Below are 23,045 nucleotides of genomic sequence, written 5' to 3' on the forward strand. Positions count from 1 at the left end.
ATGACTTTTAACGTTTTCCGGTATCACTCAAAAAGTAGGTCTTTTCTAAATGGTTAAAACGTTTGTAGTGATCTAATAAGTGACTTTCTGCTGGTAAAAAGTTGTTAAAATAGAATTAAAATTGAATTTTCTTTTGGCTATTTTTAGCATATGTCAACGCTCTAAGGCTACACATCACGTTAGTTGCAAAAATGTAAACATTTCTTCCAATTATGAAACCGGTTTTTCTTCCATAATTCTTGACAACGTTGTACCTAAGCTGTGTTATTAGCAGTTTTTATGCAAGAGTAACTGAAATCCGGTAAAAATTAGACCAGTTGATATGCATAATCAGGGGTCTCGCGAGTGGGCGAAATGGGCGATTCCTTCGCCAAATTAATCAACACTTCGCACATTAATTTCATGAAGGCGAAGTGACTTCTCCTCCTTTTAATGATTTACTTTGTGCCAGACATTGACCGATTAAAATCAATTTGATGTGGAGAATTGGACACAGGAGGATTCTCATCCATTAGTGCCCCATGTACAGGTCATGCTTAGTTGAACATTCAAAAGAACAGCCTGGAGCTATTACACTTCTTGAAATTGTTAATAGATGATGCCTTGATTAATTGCCTTCTGCTGGCTACCAATAACTATGATATAGCTATGTTAAATAGCCCATTAAAACAATACTAAGGAATGATCAAATGGGAAGATGTAAACTAGCACTGGCAATAAATATGGGGCTAATTTACAGGTCAGATTCGGAATCTCTGCTGTAAAATGAGATTTTAAATGAATTTTTAATTTAAAACAAATATTTGTAACAAAATATGAATTTGATTTAATGTTGAATTGCTCAAAATTAACAAGGGAGTAAAAAGATTCTGAACATTACTGGCTTGTTACAATTGAAGTTTCTTTGATACACCTGTTCAGGAAAAAAAGTAATTTAAAGTACAATTATAATCAACAATCAATGAGAAATAAGGAAAATGTTGGTTTTATACACGTAAAATGTCTTATTGTATAAAACAAGTGAAGAGTTGATTGAAAGCTGAACAGAAACCACTAAGTTGCTGCAAAATATACGTAAAACTAATATCTATGACCAAAATGTACCATTTCTCCCAAATATGTTACCAATTCTCCCTATTTTGGCTTCGGGGAGAAGTGACTTCTCCATAAATTTTGAGCCTAGCTAGACCCCTGCATAATAATTGGATTTGTGACCTTTATAGAGCCTTTAAATAAAACCACAATCAGGCCTTTTTCTTGCCATTAGGGAAAAATGCAATTGGTAATTTGTTTTTGCGAAAAGTCCTCTGATTTGGGGAAAAACTAATTAATTAATACTCTTTATAATAATGCAAATTAGAATACTTTTTTAGATGTAATTGAAATAAAAGTAAGATAAAATAATCATTAGACACATCTTTTTAAAAAAGAAATCAAAAATCAAATTGGGGGTTCGTTTTTCAAATTGCGATTTTTTTTTGCCATTTCTCTTTTGCAATCGGTCAGTTTAATGGACCCCTAGATACAGCTGAAAAGGCCTAATGATGGATTCTCATTATTTTTTATTTTAAGCGAGGCTGTTTTCGGAGAAAACCCGAGGTATTGTCATAGCCTGCTCGTCGTCCGCCATCAGCCTTCCGACGTCCGCCGGCGTCGTGCTAAAACCTTACATTGGCTCTAAAATCAAAGTGCTTCCATCTACAACTTTGAAACTTCATATGTAGATGCACCTTGATGAGTTCAACACGCCACACCCATTTTGGGTCACTAGGTCAAAGGTCAAGGTCACACTGTGACCTAAAAAAAAATAAAAAAAAATTGACAAGCTTTCGCAGCCGAGCGTGGCACCCGTTATGCTGTGCTCTTGTTTTCTCTTTCTGTTTGTCATGGGACATATTATTTTGAGTGGAAACACATTTTATATCCTAAAATATAATTACTGCTTTATGGCTCAGAAAAAAAGATTTTTTGCCAAAAACAACATAAGTTTTTTACCTTAACTGTAAGGTTCTTAACAAATGATCACAAGGGGGCAAGAGTGCTTAGAACAGTGGACATTACTCAGATTTGTATGCTTTTTAGCTCACCTGATTGCTTTTGTGACCGGTCTTTGTCCGTCGTCTGTCCGTCCGTTCACATTTGTTCGTAAACACTCTAGAGGCCACATTTATTGCCCGATCTTCATGAAACTTGGTCAGAAGCTTTGTCCCAATCAAATCTCGGTCGAGTTTGAAACTGGGTCGTGCCGGGTCAAAAACTAGGTCACTAGGTCAAAAAAGAAAAAACTTGTAAACACTGTAGAAGTCACATTTCATGCCCAATCTTCATGTAACTTTGTCAAAACGTTTCTCTTAATGATATGTTGGTTGAGTTTAAAAGTGGTTCCGGTCCGTTGAAAAAAATGGCCGCCAGTGGGCGGGGCAGTTTTCCTTATTTGGCTACAGAGAAACCTTGTAAACACTCTAGAAGTCACAATTTTTGCCCAATCATCATGAACGTTGGTCAAAACATTGGTTTTATTGATATCTGGGATGAGTTCGAAAATGGTCTAGATCGATGCAAAAACATGGCCGCCAGTGGGCAGGGCATTTTTCTCTATATGTATATACACTACGTCTAGCGTGATTTCTGCCATCCACCACCCATCACCGTGATTCAGCCCAGAGTGGACAATTACTATCTCACTGCGAAACACAGTTGAACACGGTGATTTCACAGTGGCAAATTGTGGTGTCAGTCTCTGCGTTATCAGAAATTGATCTCACGGTGCATCATTTTTGGCCCAATTTTCATGAAATTTGGTCAGAACATTTGTTTCCTTGATATGAGAGTTGAGTTCGAAAATAGTTCTGGTCAGTTGAATAGCATGGGTGCCGGGGGGGCAGTTTTCTTATATTTATATAGTAAAAAAAGCTTGTGAACACTCTAGAAGTCACATTTGTTGCCCAATCATCATGAAACTTGGTGAAAAGATTGGTTTTATATATATCTCAGATTAGTTCGCAAATGGTACTGATCGGTAAAAAAACATGGCTGCCAGGGGGGTGGGGCAGTTTTCCTTATTTGACTACAGTGATTTTTTTTGCTTTAATTTGTTACAGCCTGTGCCATTTGAATTGGGAAAATTAGCGCGATAAACCGTGAAATTGGGAAAAATAGCGCGATAAATCATGACATTGGGAAAAATTAAGCATTATAAATAGGATTATAATTATCAGAAGTGATATTATTTTTAAGTGCATGCTCAGGGAGTTTTCTAGAAAAGGAGTCTGGTCAAATTGGTTTTTTTTTAATCAATAAAAGTGGCAAGTTTGGGAATGATTTATGGACAAAAATGACTAAATTCAAGTTATATATTTTGTAAGATGTTTAAAAAATAAAGTTGAGACATAGATTTAAGAAATCATAATTAAGTTATATGAGACTTCTTTCTAAAAAAAAAAAAAAAAAAAAAATTTTTTTTTTTTTTTTTTGAAGTTGGGCTTTTTTTGGGAAATTTTGGTCAGAATTTTGGGAAAAAACGTGTATTTTTGCGATTGGGAAGCAGCCGAAATTCGGCTGTAAATTTGAGCAAAAAAATTCACTGGACTAGAGAGAAACCTTGTGATCAAACACTAGAAGTCACATTTTTTGCCTAATCATCGTGAAACTTAGTCAATACATTGGTTTTATTGATTTATCGGACAAGTTGGAAAATGGCTCAGATCGGTGAAACACACTTTTTAGCTCACCTGATTGCTCAGGTGAGGTTTTAGGATTGGTCTTTGTCCGCCATCCGCCCAGGGCCCTTGCTACATTTTGGGGGACTTGGGCCGGGGTCCTTAGAGGGGGAATTTCGCATCGTTTTGGGCGAAAAGGGGAATTTTGGAGATCTTTTCATCAACCATACAACACTTAAAATTGCTATATATTAATGTAATTTACATAAGTATACATTTATTCAAAGGTTAATAGCACGATACCAGCTGGCAACATAGGTATAAAAGTTAAAAATAAATATAAAAAAAATTGGGAGGGGGAATTTTTAGCTGAAATACGGGAAAAAAGTATACTATTTTAAGGGGGGAATGGGGACGAATTTTGGCCCCAAAAATGGCCAAATGAGGGCCCTGCCACCCGTAGACATTTGGATTGTAAACACTCTAGCATTCACATTCTCAAGCATTCTTTATCAAAGTAACTGAAAGATCTCAGTCAAGTTTGATAATGAGCAAAATCACATAATTAATGCCATAATTATTGCAGTTAGATTGTCTAAATTTTCATTATATTATACAAAATCAATAATGATGAAACTTGACCAGGATGTTTGTCTGGACAATATCTAGGTCAAGTTTGATGTTTGGTAAAGATTGAATGAACTGACTCCTCTTAGGTGAGCGAACTAGGGCCGTCTTTGCCCTCTTGTTTCATTTGTTTATTCAATGACAAGCCTGCATGAGTACCTATAAAGTGTTCCACTTCAGGCTGTTTTGATGTAGTTAGACAATGGCCCCTACAGAGGGCAGTCTGCCGATGGTGCAGGCCAACATGGGTATTGGGGTAGGCACCATCTCCCTGGCAACACTCATGGACTTCATAGTGCAGAGGACTTACCATGAGCTGAATATACTCTCAGAAATGTGAGTACATGCTGCTTGACCCTGTAATAAATTGTCAAATACGGTAACAACTAGTTTTTTGTGTATGTTTTTTTTTGCCTTATGTGCTTGATATAGTATAGAATTAATTTCAGTCATAAGAATTTTTTAGAATAAATGTTGTTTTAATATTTTGAAATACTAATAAATAATAAAATCTCCTAATCAATTTAAAAACCGCTACTATAATAACTCTATGTTTTCGGACACTTAAAAATAATAATTTTTTTTCATATCCGAAAACTTAGATACGAAAAATATTCACAAAATACAGGTGTCCGAAAACTTAGAGTCGAACATTGAAGTGTCCGAAAATAGCGTCGATTGTATCAACGACTACCGGTTATAGCACACGCTTGTAAAATACCATGCCGTATACCGGTAGTATAAATTACTCTTATATAAGTTTGCACTGCATTTTAAATAATTTGTAATGCTTAATTTATTTGACAGAAAGTTACTACAAGGTTGTACTTTGACCAACAAGTTCAAAGATGTTCCGATACTCGCTATTATGAACTTTAATTAACGCAATAAAAAAGCAAACTATGAATTATTTGTTTGTTCATTTTCGATAGTTGTTGTCTAACACCTTCCATTTTCGTAAAACTTGCAATAGGGTGCATCACACTTTAAAGCGTTTAGTATTTGTCACAGTTATTTTAATGAGAAGGGGTAGCACGATTGCGATATATAATTGAACTGTTAATTGGCACTACCACTGGTAATTGTCATAACGCTTATTCTATCGGGCAAAACCATTGTTTAATACCGGTTTACTAGGTTATTTACCCAATAACACAAATGTAATGGTCCGTTGCCCTCAGGCATGCACCTGCCATGTTTTATGATGTTAATCTGGTTGTAAAACCCCATGATCAAAGTGTCATTAGATATCGAAAACAGGACCAAAATTTGGTAAAATAGCGCTGTAAAATATACTGTCCGAAAACTTAGAAAAATAAATTATGGACGAAAACTGGTGTGTCCGAAAATTAAGAGTCACGAAAAATTATTATTTTTGCTAAAAAAAGGAGTGTTCGAAAACTTAGAGTGTCCGAAAACATAGAGTAATTTCGGTATTTATTTATTTTCAGACTTCCTAGGAAAACAGACATGGAAAGGTATGTTGTTTGATATTTATGTCTTGTTTGTTTGTTAATAAACAGGGATTTAAATAGATTTTGAAAGCAATGTGTCAAATGACCCCACGCTTGAAAATATGCAAGTTTTACATTTTAAGGGTAAAAATGCTGACATACAGATTTTCTTTTTGCATACAAGTTAAATTATCTGAAACTTTTCTCAGTATTCATTTTATTAAAACAAAATGGGATTAATACAGTTTTTATTGTAAAAAAATATATTTTTGATTTTAATAGCTTTCTAATAAAAATGTGCATTAAAATGATGCAAGGCACACTCTTTTCTGTAGTCAAAGTGAAAAATTTGCAAAATTCTTGCATTAAAACACAGGATTCAGATTTAATTGAAATCCCTGGTAAATCATAATTAACATGAAGAAGTTTTATGTTTGAAAAGTCATTTTTGTCACATACTGCTTATTTTTATATTGATGTAAATTGGTTATATTTATTTATAATGTCAATCAGATTCTAAAAAGAAAAGTACAGTTTATTTGTGTATAATCATGTGCCACATGACTGGGATGTATTTTCTGTAACAGAAAGATTGAGATAGTGCAGTATGCAAGCAGGACAAGACAGCTCTTCATAAGGTTATTGGCCCTTGTGAAGTGGGCTAACAGTGCTAGCAAGGTGGACAAATGTGTGGTATGTAACCTAAAATCCTGGTAAAACTTGGCGATAAGTTAAGACTTTAAGTCTCAAAAAACATTTAATGGCATTTCCTGTTTCAAGGAAGCTTCTTCAGAAAAGTTCACTTTAGGCAGACATTGTCTTCAAGGATTAGACTGTGCCAATGTTACAGGCTGATCCAAAATATTTTAGCCAAATGAATAATGTCCAGTTTTCCTCTGACATGCTCAAATGTTATTTTTTGGTCTGGTCAAAGATAAATGTAACATCTAGCAAAAATTTGTGTATTGATGGCATAATTAGTACTGTGTATTCTTTATTTGAAAATTTTAGGCAGAAAGGCCTGATCCAAATCTTTCCAAAATAGATCTTTAACATACAAATAATGTGAATACAGTATTAGTTTATATAAATATAAGTTCAATATGCACAAATCGGCAACATTGTGCTGAATAGAAAATTAATTGAAAGTTTTAAGTATCAACAAATGGATATGGATTAATGCTCTTTTATAAGGTGTAAGTTCATATCACAACTTGCATTTTATATTTGAATTATCATTTGTACAAGTTTGTACCGTAACATTGCACATAATTATGTTATTCAGAAAATCTGCAACTTTCTGGAGCAACAGTCCTTGTATTTTGTGGATACAGCTGACGTGTTGGCTCGTCTGTCGAGGGAAACCCTTGTCAATGCAAGGTATGTTTGAAGCCCTCTAACAGATCATTATACATATTGGACTGTTGTCTCATGTAACGTTCCCAAATATCCTGTCCAAAGACATCAAGTATGGTTTCTACTGGAAACTGACTCAAGAGTGTCTCAATGAGCCTTGAGTGAGTTAAACTTAAAACAATAGGTTATATTAATGAACACACTTCGTTATGTCTGACATATGACTGTGTTAACATAGACATTATGCACTGTTTATTATTATTTAGCTCAGATTCTTCATTAGAAATGACAAAGGCTCCATGTATGACAAGCAGTAAAGGGCTTTATCATTCAAAATATTGAAATTCAAAGTCACACGTATAAATGAGATTTGCATAATAAATTTATGACCCTTAACCTTAAATTATGTACATTCTTGTACTATCCTTAACATGTTTTTGTCATACCTGTATCAGTGATATTGATGATAATCACAAACATACACTATCAAAAAAGCTAAAATAAAAGACGTTATGTTTGACCCTTCACCACTTAGATACGTATTTTGACACATTTGTATTCCCATGGAAAGCTCAATTTAATTATATACCTTTATTACTAACTTCAAGTTTTAAAGGTTTCATTTCCAACCCTTAGATACTTATAAGCAGCAAACAGCATAAAACCTGAACAGTCTGCAAGTTACTCGCAGGCTGTTCTGGTTTTATGCTGTTTGCAAAAGCCATTTTCACTGTGCTTCTTATGGGGTAAAGGGTTAAAAAATGCTGACTTTGAAAGAATTCATACATGAACAGTATGCTATGTGATGTTGCTAAAGTGTACTTATCATAATGACCTTCATTTTTAGCTCAACTATTATATATGAAATATATATAGTGGAGCTATCCTACTCACCCCGGCGTCGGCGTTAGCGTCTGCGTGCAAATGTTAAAGTTTTCGTACTACCCCAAATATTGTCTTTCTCCCTTCACATATTGCTTTCATATTTTGCATACTTGTTTACCAACATCACCCCAACAAATAAACAAGAGCAGACAACTCTATCAAGCATTTTGTCATAATTATTGCCCCTTTTATACTTAGAATATGCATATTATTGATAAATCTATGTTAAAGTTTGCGTACTACCCCAAATATTTCCTATATCCTTTGACATATTGCTTTTATATGTTGCATACTTGTTTAGCAAGATGACCCCAACCTATAAACAAGAAGACCACTGTATCAAGCATTTTGACATAATTATGGCCCTTTTTACACTTAGATAATTGAACATTTTGCTTAAATTGCTATAACTTTTTTATTTATGATCACATTTTATTATTACTTTGACAAAACAACACTTACCTGAATACCACAATGGATTCCACCCAAACAATACCCCACGCCCCTACCAGAATCCCTCCCCTTCCAACCTCATCCCCCCCCAAGATTTTTTTTTAACATCATCTAATAAATTATCACACCCCACATTATTCCCCCCTCTCACCCCCTTCACCCTACCCCCCACCCCCCCCATTTTTTTTTAAACATCATCTAATAAATTACCACACCACACACTATACCCCCTCTCACCCCCTCTACCCCTACCCCCCCCCCCCCCCCCCCAACAATTTTTTTTTCTTTTTTTATTTTTGAAAGATCGTCTAATAAATTATTGAAAATGAACAATTTCCCCATGATGGCTTACGTTATACTGTCAAGCACTCGAATAGTCAAGCGTGCTGTCCTCTGACAGCTCTTGTATTATGTACCTGGTTGTTATATATGAACATTACCTTTCTTACTGAAATCTGATCTCTGATTTATAACAAAATCCCACTCCAAAGTATTGGCACTTTATGCTGGTTATGCTAACCCAGGAAAAGTGTGAGAGTTGGAGTTGGTTTTATGTCCACAGTGATATGACTGAAATGCTGTAAAAAAATGGCGTACATATATGGCAACAATCAAACAAAAATAATGTATGCCAATTATTATCAGGTTTATGTTGGTGATAATGAAGTTTGTAAAAGGTGATTGTTTTACTTCAGGCTACCCAACTTCTCTCTACCTTGTGCAATAGATGTGCTTACCCTGGGGACATATCCACGCTTGCCCACATGCATACGGGTAAAAACTGACATTATATTTACTTTTGCAGATACTGTACAGTCTTTGGCATATATTTTGAATTGTTTGTATAATGCAGATGGTTAGTTTTTAGCTTGACTTTTAAACAAATAATCCTAGCTATACTTATAAGTGTCTTGAGCCAGCTCTTGTTGTATTCAACATGTATGCAGATGTAGTTATCCTTTAATCAGTTGATGACATTTTAATATTTGTAATCTTTGCTAATTTATCCAGCATTGGTTAATGCTATATACAAAGCTATTACATATATCTGACAATTTATATTTAAAATCAAGTTCCATGCTTTAGTACGCCACTTGTAAATATGTATACTTTTTCAAAATCATTTTATTTTGAAAAAAAAGAAGAAGAACCTGAAACAGAGGGGGTAATCACGTGACAAACAAAATGGCGACGTCCATGCCGAGGCAGGTATTTTTCGTCATTTTATACCCTATATTAGTTGTATTTTTTTTTTATTCCGCTCACTTTCCAGCCATATAAGGAAGAAAGTTACTGGCTTTTATTTCATAGTAATATTTGCTCTATATCTCGACTTTACTCGGTGCAAAATTTCTTAGCGGAATGACCTAATTAGGGCTCCACTAAGAAAATTTGCGGGGAGTAAAATCGACATAAAAAGCGAATTTAAATACGAAATAAACGCTAATCACCTTTTTACTGACATGGCTGGAAAGTGAGGTCATTTAAAAAATAAACAGAAGTAATAAAGGGTATAAAACGGCGAAAAATAACTGTCTCGGAATGGCCGTCGCCATCTTGACTATCACGTGATTATCCCATCTGTGAAAGATATCAGTCAAAATTAAATGAGATCATTTTTATATTATAACTAAATAAATGCAATTTAGCACTTTAATTAACCTGTGTGCTGGGGTCATGTTGGTGTAGTTATATTGTGTCTTCCATGCAATCGAAAGCCCTCAGGTTTTATCTCCTTTAAGGGATCATTTTCAAAATCGTACCAAAATACACTCCAAGAACTCTTTCTCCCTTGGAATAAGACTAAAACCTGTCTCTATAAGTATGAGGCGAAACAATGAAAATGAAAACAATATCAAATAAATGTGCCTTGGTCTGGGAAAATGTGGTTTTATGCATGTACTTAAGTGTTGTCCCAGATAAAAATTGTGTGAACTGCACAGGCTAATCAGGGTGGATATTTTCTCTTAAACTGGATTTTTGATAAAGAGGGAACTTCTTTGAACAAAAATACCATAAACTTGGAAAGTGTGGCACTGATTAGCCTGTGCCTTCAGTATAAGCTAATCTGGGAGGGCACTTTACGCACATTCAATTTTGTGTATTCATATTTAGGAGAAGATTGTCCCTCCTGACCCGATCACCCCCATTGAGAAGAAGAAGGTCCTTCAGCAACTGAAGCAGGTCATACAATACAGACTGGTCTCATGTGAGCTCCCACAACAGATGAGAAAATTGAAAATTGGTACGAACTAGTCACACATGCTGTTATTATTCTAAAAAGGAATTGTAGGAACCAGTCTCTCATTCTGTTGTTTTTTTAGAAAGAATGGTAAGAATCTGTCTCACATTCTGTTAGTTTTCAGAAAAAATATGACAGGAACCAGTCTCACATTCTGTTGGTTTTCAGAGAAAGTATGACAGGAACCAGTCTCACATTCTGTTGGTTTTCAAAATATAATGGTAAGATAGTCTCACATTCTGTTAGTTTTCAGAGAAAGTATGACAGGAACCAGTCTCACATTCTGTTAGTTTTCAGAGTTGTATGACAGGAACCAGTCTCACATTCTGTTAGTTTTCTTAGAAAGAAAGGTAAGAAATCATTTGAAAAATACCAAAGATTCACTCTGTCATTTTCTATCTTCAGAAAATGGCCGCGTGAAGTTCCTGGTGGAGAACGAGTTTCAGGTGACCTTGACCTTGATGGAGGACAGCCCTGTGATCCCCTGGCGACTGCTGGACATTGACATCCTGGTGGAGGACCACGAGACAGGAGGTGTGCAAGTCTCAATGCATTAAACATACCTACACATCAATCTGGGGATTTCTTTAGATAGTTTAGTCTCTTGCCAAGTAATTGGTACTGGATTAAATTCAATGGAATGAGAATGACAAAAAGTACAACATGATATTAATTATATTTAACAATGTTATTTGTATAAATGTTATACTTAAATAATTATTTTAAATGTTATATTGAATGTTATTTGAACAATTAAAGTTTATATTTTATTGAAAATAATGATCATTTATCTTAATATTCTTACTTTCCTTGTATGTTGACAGATGGAAAAGCACTGGTGCATACACTTCAGGTACTATCCATTTTTATAATAATCATTTTAAGTAAACCAATTTTTATATAAATGAATGGATCTTTGAATATTGTCTTACATATTATGCATCACTGGGCTTGTCTCATCATACAGTAAAACCTGTACAAACTAAACCCTGTGAAAACTGAATCCCTGTATAACCAAGTTTATTTATTTGTCCCAATATCTGTCCTTTTTATTTTACATATCAAAACATCTTTATAAACCAAACCCTATCAAAACATCTTTATAAACCAAACCCTGAGCAAATAACAAATTTGATGTAAGACAACTCAAATAACTTGAGTAACTTGAACAGATTCTCTGGTCAGGTGTCACTTTTAGTTATCTCAAAGGTGTTAACCATGTAATTGGTCACACAAACAAAGCATAATAGACACTGTGATGAAAAGTAAGTGGTTAAATTAGCTATACGCTTGTAGATGAATGCCACAACAGTCATTTGTACAATTAAGATTATGTAGAATTTAGTGGTGTTCTGGTTTGAAACAAATATATCAGTTTAATTTAAAATCTTCATTTAGTGAAATTATTGATGTTTCACAACTGTTGCAGTATACTATACATACGAATTTTCCAGTTGGTAGCAAATGCTCTTTTATATAATAACAAGCTGATAATACATTACAACAAATATCACCCTTATTACTCATGTGAATGATGTTGCATAGACATGTTTATCCAGCGCTGCATGCAACTGCAAAAGAGTAAAAAATGTAGGCTCTGTCCTCTAATGAGAAAAAGTACTTCAAAACATTCACATTCATGCGTCATAATACTCATTTATTCACAACAGTTATTTTGGCTTCTATCTTCTAACATAGGTATGAGCTGTATTTGTCGTTTGAATGTCAGGTACTAAAATATGCTTAAAAGAAAGCCATTTCCAAAAGGGAGGGGGTGGGGTTTAATCATTATAATTTGGCTTTAAATGAATGTATAGAGGTAACAATGCATTCAGGACATACAATAATACAATAATGATTAACAAAGGACTAGGTTCACGAAGCAGCTTTATATGCCCTATGAAATTGTAAAAAAATAAGTTTCAAAAATCATCATAAATTTGGTATATTTGTGGAGCTTAACATCTTATCTGTCTCATTAAAAAGCACTTTTGCCTTACAAATTGCGTTAAACATCTCTACAATTGACCACAAACATGTATAGTTCAGCAAAATAACCTAAATTTTGACAATTTTTGGACATTTAATGACATAATAGAATATGAAGGCAAGTTTCCCACACTTTCATATTTTAAGTTTTGATTCATATTTCGGAGTTAGATGCAATCAAAAAATTACGTTGTGTCGGAAATATGCCTTCATATTTAATTTTGAACTTTTGTGAATTTTAATATTGGTAGATGTAAGTTACAGTGTAACCCAAATGCCTCGTTGTTTTGCACATTAAAACACAAAGTAAATTATATGTGTTTTGTTGTTGATTCATACTGTGGTTATATTTAGAACACGTTTTCCATGCACAGTGTAATGTGTCTTTTCATTTATGCGAAGATAAAATATTTTTTTGTAAATATACGAATTTTGTTAACTACTGTTAGTAAGGGCATCAACTCTTGCATGATTGTTTACATCGCTCCATGACAACATGTAGTCAACACTCAGATCGATAATTTTAAAGGATCACTAGCATTCACGTAAGTTTTAATCTTTATTTTACTTTCATACATTTAAAATTACCATTTTAAATGTTTTATTATCGTAAAAATGGTGTTCCTTCTGTTGAAATAGTCAATAAATTGTTGACAGATCCATTCGATTATTCTGGTGTATTGCGACTGCAGACGACTCCAGCAATATTGTTTTGAAAACCGTTGTTTTCTATCGCAATTTATATATAGTTGTATAGAATTGGTTGAAAAAAATGTTCAAGCTTTTGAAAACGTGCAAGTTGAGAGAAATTACGATTTAAACAATTAAAACCATTTAAGATGACAAACGACACTTGCAGTGAACGTCATATTGCTCAATAAATATACATCATTATCGATATTTTTAACGTCGCTGTGTGGTATAATGGATGAAGTGTCAGACTTCCACGCGGATGGTTGAAGTTCGATTCTCGATAAAGTCATTTTTTTTTTGTTACAATAACTGCAAAAATAAAAACGTAACTTTGTAAAAAATATTGCACCTAATTTTTTAACGTTTTTTTAGTATTTTATTTGTGTTAAAGAGAAACATCTAATATAATTTTTCTTTTTCTTGCAGAATGCCTCTCAAAGCGTGTATTTTATGCGAAAAACGGCTCAAAATACACCAACGCCGTCCTGTAAATAAACATGTCGCAAAATATTTAAAAAAGAATTTCCTGATAGAAACAACACAAGATCAATTTATTTGTGGCAAGTGTAGTCGGCCAGCGTATTACGCTGCATCACAACAACCTTCTTGTGCACAACAACCTTCTTGTGCCTCTACCAGCTCATTGCCGCCGCAAAATGTTCTCCCAAACAGTCCTCCTTCAATCAAATTGAATATTAAAACAACATCAAAAAGCCATGCTTATTGTTTCATTTGCAAGAAACCTGGACCAAAATTGATTGTCGTTCCTACTTCTACAAGGACAGAAACCTTCATTCAACATAATATTTTAATAACAGCGGAAAGTAGGTGTTGTCCCGGTCATTTCAAGCAAAATGGTACATCCTTTGAAGAAAATGTAATTTCAAAATTGTCTACAATAGACAATGTTTTTTTAAACAGATCATCTCTTCTTAATCTTCTTACTGCAGTTCGAGAGTACTGCGTATGTTCAAAAAGTAAGAGGCTGTCGTTTGATGACTTAACAACTTTCAGTGAAGAAGACTTGTTAAATCTTACCGGCATTTCGGTGTCGAACTTTTTAGCACTCTTGAAAGCCGTCGAATTATCAATAAGAAACACGCCTGCTAGAACTGTAGCAACTACTATTGGAATTTTGTTGTTTAAGTTAAAGTCAGGTCTATCAAATAAGGTCCTGTCAACTTTGTTTGACGTTTCAAAATCAAGCGTCAGAAGAGCCATACAAACATCCAGAAAAGTACTTATGACCGACTTTGTGCCTTTTAATCTTGGCTTTTCACACATTTCACGCGAAGATGTAATAAATAAACATACGCGTAATTTGGCACAACTTCTTTTCACGGAAAATAAGGAACAAGTCATCCTCGTTCTCGACGGAACATACATCTACATTCAAAAAAGTGGAAACTTTCAATTTCAACGGCAAACATATAGTATGCACAAGGGAAGACCATTAGTTAAACCCATGGTTATTGTAACAACATCAGGATATTTTATTTCCGTAATCGGTCCATATTTGGCCAACAGCAAAAATAACGACGCATCAATTCTGCATCATTTAATTAAAAACAACATCGAAGAAATTAAAAACTGGGTCAAGGAAAACGACATATTTGTTGTCGACAGAGGCTTCCGTGATGCCACCTCTCTGCTTGAAGAGCTCGGGATCCACGCGCAGATGCCGTCATTTTTGCCGCGAGGAAGCAAACAACTACCAACTGATTTGGCAAACTCTTCACGGCTAGTTACAAAGGTATGTTTGCTTTATTTGCACAATACACCGTCAGATTATACGCTAAAACATGAACAGCACAATGTGGAATAACTATGTGCCATTTATAGGACCCATGTAAGACGATTTAATAATTACTGAAAGGGTTATACCGTGTAATGCAGATGTAACGGGTGTGTAATACTATTTGTTCGGAGAAGAAACAAAAAATCGCCTTTGTTTAAGCATCAAATAAACATTGACGATGCAAATTGAAATCTCTACTTTGTATTTTTGTCTTATTATTATAATTAATTGTATTGTTATGTTGAAACGGAAATGAAAATGAATATATAGTATTATTATTTAATCTACAAATGAACCCATGCATGAAAGTCTTATGTCAGCATACCGATCTTAACTTAATTTCTATGCATCGGATCAATTAACTTATGTTTATAGGGGAAAACATCGAACGCTGTACGGTAGTGAGCTAATTTAAACCAAATATAAGCTGTAAAGTTGAGTTATTGACTTTTAAATATTTTATAATACCTTTTTAGGTAAGATGGGTAGTTGAAGCGGCTAACGCTAGAATCAAGCGGTGGAAGTATTTTGACCACATCTTGCCAACGAATCAAGTGCCATTCATAGGCGACTATATTAAAATTATTTGTAGTTTATGTAACAAGTTTCTTCCACCTTTGAGTGCCAACTGTGAATCGTCTGAAGATTTTTTATGTGCGGAAAGGATGATGGCCAAACTAAAAGAAGAAAATAAATTGCAAAAATTTGTAGAAGATAATAACCTCCATCGCCGTAGTATCAGTAAATGGTCGTCTGTTAACGAATCTGTTTCCAACTTTCCTCAACTTGACGAAACAATGCTTAAACTCCTGACGCTAGGCACCTACCAGTTGAAGCTCTGTCCGTCTTACATTCAAGAATATATGGGCTCTGAATGCACAATCGATGTGTTCAGAGAAACTTGTGATCTCATTCGTGTCCGTCTTCAAAGCCGTCATATTTCATCAAAGACTTATCAGGTCTGGATTCAATATGACTCAGACCATGTTAAAGCATGGTATTGTCAATGCCGGGCAGGTGCGCGTACTGTTGGCACGTGTTCGCACGTTGCATCTGCCATTTGGTATTTGTCTGGTTTATCCGGGACAATAAATGATTGTGGCATTCAGGACTGGGGCAAATATATTGATGACGCGTCTCATGTGCCACAAACTGTGGACACTTCCGACTCCGAGTCAGATGTCAGTACTGTTGAGGAGTAAATAAGTCTTAAGTCTTTGGAATATTTTTGACGGAATATATCGACGACTAAGGTCTTATTTACTCCTCAATATGTCGGTATTTTGTACTGGTAAAACTATCTGAATTAGCTAAAGGCGTATCTCGACTTTTAACCTGTAATTGTTTCAACAGTCGGACATAGTGTATTAAGCTTTTATATATTATGTAGCGGAAAGATACGTAATAGAAGTTTTATGGTAATAAAAATGTTTAAACCTGGCAAAATATACATTTTCACAAACAGATCAGCCTTAAGTACGGAATCCGGATAGTGCCAGTCATAATATCGATCTTTCATCAAGGGCGACACATGACACACGAAGCGATACCCGATATTTTGCGCGACAGTCGCGGCGACGCAGGGTAATTTGCGCGACAGTCGCGGCGACGCAGGATAATTTGCGCGACAGTCGCGGCGTCGCACGAGATATTCAACGCGACATATAGCCTTATGGGCTACCTACACAAGGGCGATGTATTGTGTTAAATATATCGTGCGTCACCGCGACTGTCGCGCATAATATGGTGCGTCGCCGCGATTGTCGCGCAAAAATTCGTGCGTCGCTTCGTGTGTCGCCCTTGATGAAAGAAGGGCGAGATTATAGATGGAACTATCCGGATTCCGTACTTAATAGATACATATGTGCGTGTCACTTATAAGATTTATGTGAAACACCCGGTACATTCGCTTTTATAGTCCCTTGCCAGCTGTTGTTAAAAGCTTTCGGCTGATAAAACACGTTAATCTTTTTGGGATTATAGGAATATTTAAATGTAATATTGTATCATTTTGTTACATAACTAAAATCCGTTGTCTGTGAAGTGAAAAGTATACACTCATAGATGAGACATTTGTACGTTATTTGAAGTAATTAAGGTATATGCAGGACTGCTTGTGTCAGTAACATTTTGATACGTTGATGCGTTTGTAACGCTGAAGACGTCAATTCTTGTATAAAATACTGTTGTTTATGATATTTAATACCATGAAGTGTTGTGCATTATAACAAATTGTTATCATATGCAGGACTGCTTATGTCAGTAACATTTTGATACGTTGATGCGTTTGTAACGCTGAAGACGTCAAATCTTGTATAAAATACTGTTGTTTATGATATGTAATACCATGAGGTATTGTGCATTATAATACATTATCATATGCAGGACTGCTTATGTCAGTAACATTTTGATACGTTGATGCGTTTGTAACGCTGAAGACGTCAAATCTTGTATAAAATACTGTTGTTTATGATATGTAATACCATGAAGTATTGTGAATTATAACAAATTGTTATCATAATGTAATACTGGGTAACTGGTTTATTATTTTAAATTGCCAACCGGATGCTTTATGTTAAGCTTGTATTTAGTATGTACATTATTTGTTTGCATTCTAATTAAAAATCCGTTACCATAGTAACATCTTAATCATCAAAGATTCATTTTTTATTGCAGTAATTAAACAATTGAATAATACAATGATTAATATATATTTTTAAGTTGTTCGGTTTATGTTGTTTGCCGATCGATATTTACTTTAAAAAGTGGCATATATCATATACATTTAAATTGTTTCCATGGAAACGGCAATTGTAGTTTCAGAAATTATTAATTAAAACTTACCTGCATATATTCCGATCAATTGGGTATGCATTAGGCAAAGTATGCTGTGCATGTTAAATTATACTTTATATTCTTTGATTTCTTTGACAAAAAATGTAGAAAAATGTCAATGTCTTACTCGTTACCATGACAACCAACAACTATTTGTTGCTTTTTTACAACATGCTGTGTGTATTCAATAGTCATGTACAATTTTATAATTTTCATGATGACGTATAATGTATATATATACGTTTGCAATTGATTTTTATATACCATAACAAATATTCTCACGTATTTATCATGTTGCCATAGCAACCATAATAAAGCGATACTAATTATAAATATGTTGTTTTCCTATATACAATAGTTTGCCCTATAAGATAAAAGTAAATTCATTTAATTCTGAAACAGGGCATGTTTCAACCCTTCGTGAACCTAGCCCTTTATTGACGTTTTTTCTTAAATAACTTTTATTCCTACGTCTACAATCTGGAACAAAAAAAGAGGGAAGCTCAAACACCCTTGAGCCAAAGGCAGTATTCATTTTAAAGAAATATAGTGGCTTACTAAGTGAAATTAAATGTTCTTCCTTAGCAAAAATCATTAAAACGAGGCAATTTATGATGTCATTTCTGACTAGCCTCTCTTAAACAATGAGCTCCTGTACAACCATGCCCATCTAGAAGTTGTTCTTTAGATACATGAATCTGTTTGATAATTGTTTTTTAAAATACAAAAGCAATTTTGACATCAATGAAGTGATATTAGTTATAAAAATAATACATAATAATACAATTATAAACATTAGAGTAATGTTGTCTTATTTTATTCAAATCATGTACATGTTAATGGCATTTACTAAACTTGATGAACAAAACACTTCATAAAACCCAACAAAATGCCTTGTTTTGTATACACATTCGAAAACATTTCTGTTCACGCTTGGTTTATATTGTCACTTGTGTGTTTGCAGGTGGGGTATATCCACCGCGTGGTTCAGTCACGTCTCCTTGACAATGACAAACCTCTACATGACCTCTACCGGGTTCTGCGTATCCTTTTAGATCACGTTGGTTTTGATAGCTATGGAATTTAGGGAATATTGTTTAATTAAATATTGTGTAATTATAATGTAATTATAATGATTTATATAGTTAAAATGATCACTTCTTTAACAATAAGACTGTGTAAGATGCTGAAAACCTTACTGTGTTTATTCAGTTATGATGAAGATGTTTCAAAATAGTCGCTTGTCACTGTATATAAACAGCACTATAATTGATTGTGAGTCATGTTACACAAATCACACACTTGTTCCACTCTTATCTGTGTCACATATGTGATGGACTTGATTCAGGGCTTTGATTTAAAATAATTTGAGCACTGCTTAACACATAAACAAAAAGTATCACAGCTATTTGATATCCAACAGTTGAATTCTTAATGCCGGCTTAACAATTTTGCAGTGTGAGTGCAGTGCCGCTAATAAATTTAAAAAATTGAACTAAAAAATCAAAATGGTAACAAGTATCTCTGAATATCTAGTAAATTATGGTGAAGATAAAATTCACAGCAATATGAACTTTTATATACAATGTATATTTACTAATATTACTAATATAGCTTATCGTTCGGATGTATAGTTATATAGGTTATATAAGTCACCTATGTATTTGGATATGAGATGTCTCTGTGTGATCAGGTTTGTCCTTAACTGTAGTCCAGACTCCTTCTGTCAGTCCTTGCAGTTGGAAGTGCTCAATACACAGGTGAGTCTTCTGTAACCCTTTGCATGCTGGGTAATTTGTCTTCTGCTAAAATGTCGTCTGCTGAATTTCTAAAATTAGCATTTTCTTCGATTTTTTTCAAAGAATACTATCCGAATAGCAAACAGTTTGGATCCTGATGAGACGCCACGTTCTGTGGCATCTCATCTGGATCCAAACTGTTTGCAAAGGCCTTCAAAATTCGGTTCCCGCACTGAAAGGGGTAATGTGGGGATGCCTCACAATCCAGATTGAAACACATTTACTTTATACTATTTTATCTGGGAAGAAAACTAGTCTATTTTGCAGTGTTTAAACTTCGCATTATTTTATGTCAGACTCCACTTCAATATATTTTGCTACAACAACTTGATCAGATGTTTGTTAGATTTTCTGTACCCACATATCGTACAAATGGCAGAACAAATAGTTTATTTTTTTATTAGGCTAACTTTGTCAATTCTGCCCTGCATCTGATTTTTTAGCTTATCAATCAAATTCTTAATTATCAATCAAATTCTTAATTATCAATCAAATTCTTAATTATCAAGCAAGTTGTTTTATTTAAATTGTTGTTCTCTGCATTAATATATTATTATATGATAATATTATGAGTAGTGTCAAATTTTGGTTTTGTGATAACAACGTTATATTTTTGGCTTAAATAGACATATTGAAATTTTTGGAATAATATTAAAAAGTTATGTTGTGTTGATATGCTACATATTATATATATTTTTATGAGAGCTTTGTGATTTATAAGATGGACATATTAAAATAAATTAATGATGATAGGAAGTAACCTTGTGCTCTTAAGATGCTAGGTGATATTTGTGGTATTATATTCCAGACTCAGAAGCTGATCAGAGAGAGGCTGGGTGACTCACTGTCAATAGACGAATACTCAGTAGGGAAATGTCTCACTGTCTCCTACTGGAGGTAAGGCTGGGTGACTCACTGTCAATAGACGAATACTCCGTAGGGAAATGTCTCACTGTCTCCTACTGGAGGTAAGGCTGGGTGACTCTCTGTCAATAGACGAATACTCAGTAGGGAAATGTCTCACTGTCTCCTACTGGAGGTAAGGCTGGGTGACTCACTGTCAATAGACGAATACTCCGTAGGGAAATGTCTCACTGTCTCCTACTGGAGGTAAGGCTGGGTGACTCACTGTCAATAGACGAATACTCCGTAGGGAAATGTCTCACTGTCTCCTACTGGAGGTAAGGCTGGGTGACTCACTGTCAATAGACGAATACTCCGTAGGGCAATGTCTCACTGTCTTCACTGAAGGTAAGGCTGGGTGACTCACTGTCAATAGACGAATACTCCGTAGGGAAATGTCTCACTGTCTCCCACTGGAGGTAAAGCTGGGTGACTCACTGTCAATAGACGAATACTCCGTAGGGAAATGTCTCACTGTCTCCTACTGGAGGTAAGGCTGGGTGACTCTCTGTCAATAGACGAATACTCAGTAGGGAAATGTCTCACTGTCTCCTACTGGAGGTAAGGCTGGGTGACTCACTGTCAATAGACGAATACTCCGTAGGGAAATGTCTCACTGTCTCCTACTGGAGGTAAGGCTGGGTGACTCACTGTCAATAGACGAATACTCCGTAGGGAAATGTCTCACTGTCTCCTACTGGAGGTAAGGCTGGGTGACTCACTGTCAATAGACGAATACTCCGTAGGGCAATGTCTCACTGTCTTCACTGAAGGTAAGGCTGGGTGACTCACTGTCAATAGACGAATACTCCGTAGGGAAATGTCTCACTGTCTCCCACTGGAGGTAAGGCTGGGTGACTCACTGTCAATAGACGAATACTCCGTAGGGCAATGTCTCACTGTCTCCTACTGGAGGTAAGGCTGGGTGACTCACTGTCAATAGACGAATACTCCGTAGGGAAATGTCTCACTGTCTCCTACTGGAGGTAAGGCTGGGTGACTCACTGTCAATAGACGAATACTCCGTAGGGCACTGTCTCACTGTCTCCTACTGGAGGTAAGGCTGGGTGACTCACTGTCAATAGACGAATACTCCGTAGGGAAATGTCTCACTGTCTCCTACTGGAGGTAAGGCTGGGTGACTCACTGTCAATAGACGAATACTCCGTAGGGAAATGTCTCACTGTCTCCTACTGGAGGTAAGGCTGGGTGACTCACTGTCAATAGACGAATACTCCGTAGGGAAATGTCTCACTGTCTCCTACTGTAGGTAAGGCTGGGTGACTCACTGTCAATAGACGAATACTCCGTAGGGAAATGTCTCACTGTCTCCTACTGGAGGTAAGGCTGGGTGACTCACTGTCAATAGACGAATACTCCGTAGGGAAATGTCTCACTGTCTCCTACTGGAGGTAAGGCTGGGTGACTCACTGTCAATAGACGAATACTCCGTAGGGAATTGTCTCACTGTCTCCTACTGGAGGTAAGGCTGGGTGACTCAATGTCAATAGACGAATACTCCGTAGGGAAATGTCTCACTGTCTCCTACTGGAGGTAAGGCTGGGTGACTCACTGTCAATAGACGAATACTCCGTAGGGAAATGTCTCACTGTCTCCTACTGGAGGTAAGGCTGGGTGACTCAATGTCAATAGACGAATACTCCGTAGGGAAATGTCTCACTGTCTCCTACTGGAGGTAAGGCTGGGTGACTCACTGTCAATAGACGAATACTCCGTAGGGAAATGTCTCACTGTCTCCTACTGGAGGTAAGGCTGGGTGACTCACTGTCAATAGACGAATACTCCGTAGGGAAAAGTCTCACTGTCTCCTACTGGAGGTAAGGCTGGGTGACTCACTGTCAATAGACGAATACTCCGTAGGAAAATGTCTCACTGTCTCCTACTGGAGGTCAGGCTGGGTGACTCTCTGTCAATAGACGAATACTCCGTAGGGAAATGTCTCACTGTCTCCTACTGGAGGTAAGGCTGGGTGACTCAATGTCAATAGACGAATACTCCGTAGGGAAATGTCTCACTGTCTCCTACTGGAGGTAAGGCTGGGTGACTCACTGTCAATAGACGAATACTCCGTAGGGAATTGTCTCACTGTCTCCTACTGGAGGTAAGGCTGGGTGACTCAATGTCAATAGACGAATACTCCGTAGGGAAATGTCTCACTGTCTCCTACTGGAGGTAAGGCTGGGTGACTCACTGTCAATAGACGAATACTCCGTAGGGAAATGTCTCACTGTCTCCTACTGGAGGTCAGGCTGGGTGACTCTCTGTCAATAGACGAATACTCCGTAGGGAAATGTCTCACTGTCTCCTACTGGAGGTAAGGCTGGGTGACTC

At 35.8% G+C, this 23,045-nt stretch overlaps 2 protein-coding genes across 3 annotated transcripts in view; both read left to right on the forward strand.

Annotated features, from left to right (window-relative positions):
• Window positions 1–4,466: 4,466 nt before the first annotated feature.
• Window positions 4,467–23,045, forward strand: part of LOC127881015 (mediator of RNA polymerase II transcription subunit 14-like) — a 69,264-nt gene continuing 50,685 nt past the window's right edge. Inside the window, exons 1-12 of one of the 2 annotated variants that reach the window (XM_052428592.1) lie at window positions 4,467–4,622; window positions 5,738–5,764; window positions 6,328–6,433; window positions 7,026–7,120; window positions 9,130–9,208; window positions 10,550–10,679; window positions 11,082–11,210; window positions 11,501–11,529; window positions 18,956–19,034; window positions 19,708–19,751; window positions 20,599–20,621; window positions 22,963–23,028. In XM_052428592.1, the coding sequence (XP_052284552.1) occupies window positions 4,489–4,622; window positions 5,738–5,764; window positions 6,328–6,433; window positions 7,026–7,120; window positions 9,130–9,208; window positions 10,550–10,679; window positions 11,082–11,210; window positions 11,501–11,529; window positions 18,956–19,034; window positions 19,708–19,751; window positions 20,599–20,621; window positions 22,963–23,028 (941 nt within the window). In that variant the 5' untranslated portion in view covers window positions 4,467–4,488. Of the gene's footprint in view, window positions 4,623–5,737; window positions 5,765–6,327; window positions 6,434–7,025; window positions 7,121–9,129; window positions 9,209–10,549; window positions 10,680–11,081; window positions 11,211–11,500; window positions 11,530–18,955; window positions 19,035–19,707; window positions 19,752–20,598; window positions 20,688–22,962; window positions 23,029–23,045 lie in introns of both variants that reach the window. The other variant, XM_052428591.1, reaches the window with a different exon arrangement.
• LOC127881016 (uncharacterized) lies at window positions 13,139–17,234 on the forward strand. The gene is made up of 3 exons (XM_052428593.1): window positions 13,139–13,210; window positions 13,785–15,111; window positions 15,633–17,234. The coding sequence occupies exons 2-3, from the start codon at window positions 13,786–13,788 to the stop codon at window positions 16,356–16,358; spliced, it is 2,052 nt and encodes a 683-aa protein (XP_052284553.1). The 5' UTR covers window positions 13,139–13,210; window position 13,785; the 3' UTR covers window positions 16,359–17,234.

Source organism: Dreissena polymorpha, chromosome 5 (assembly GCF_020536995.1).
Source record: "Dreissena polymorpha isolate Duluth1 chromosome 5, UMN_Dpol_1.0, whole genome shotgun sequence".
NCBI lineage: Eukaryota > Metazoa > Mollusca > Bivalvia > Myida > Dreissenidae > Dreissena > Dreissena polymorpha.

Excerpts from the sequence above, each read along its gene's own strand:
- LOC127881016 (XM_052428593.1), top strand. The coding sequence starts at position 13,786 with ATGCCTCTCAAAGCGTGTATTTTATGCGAAAAACGGCTCAAAATACAC. Across the intron at positions 15,112-15,632 it reads CTTCACGGCTAGTTACAAAG|GTAAGATGGGTAGTTGAAGC; the intron begins GTATGTTTGCTT and ends ATACCTTTTTAG.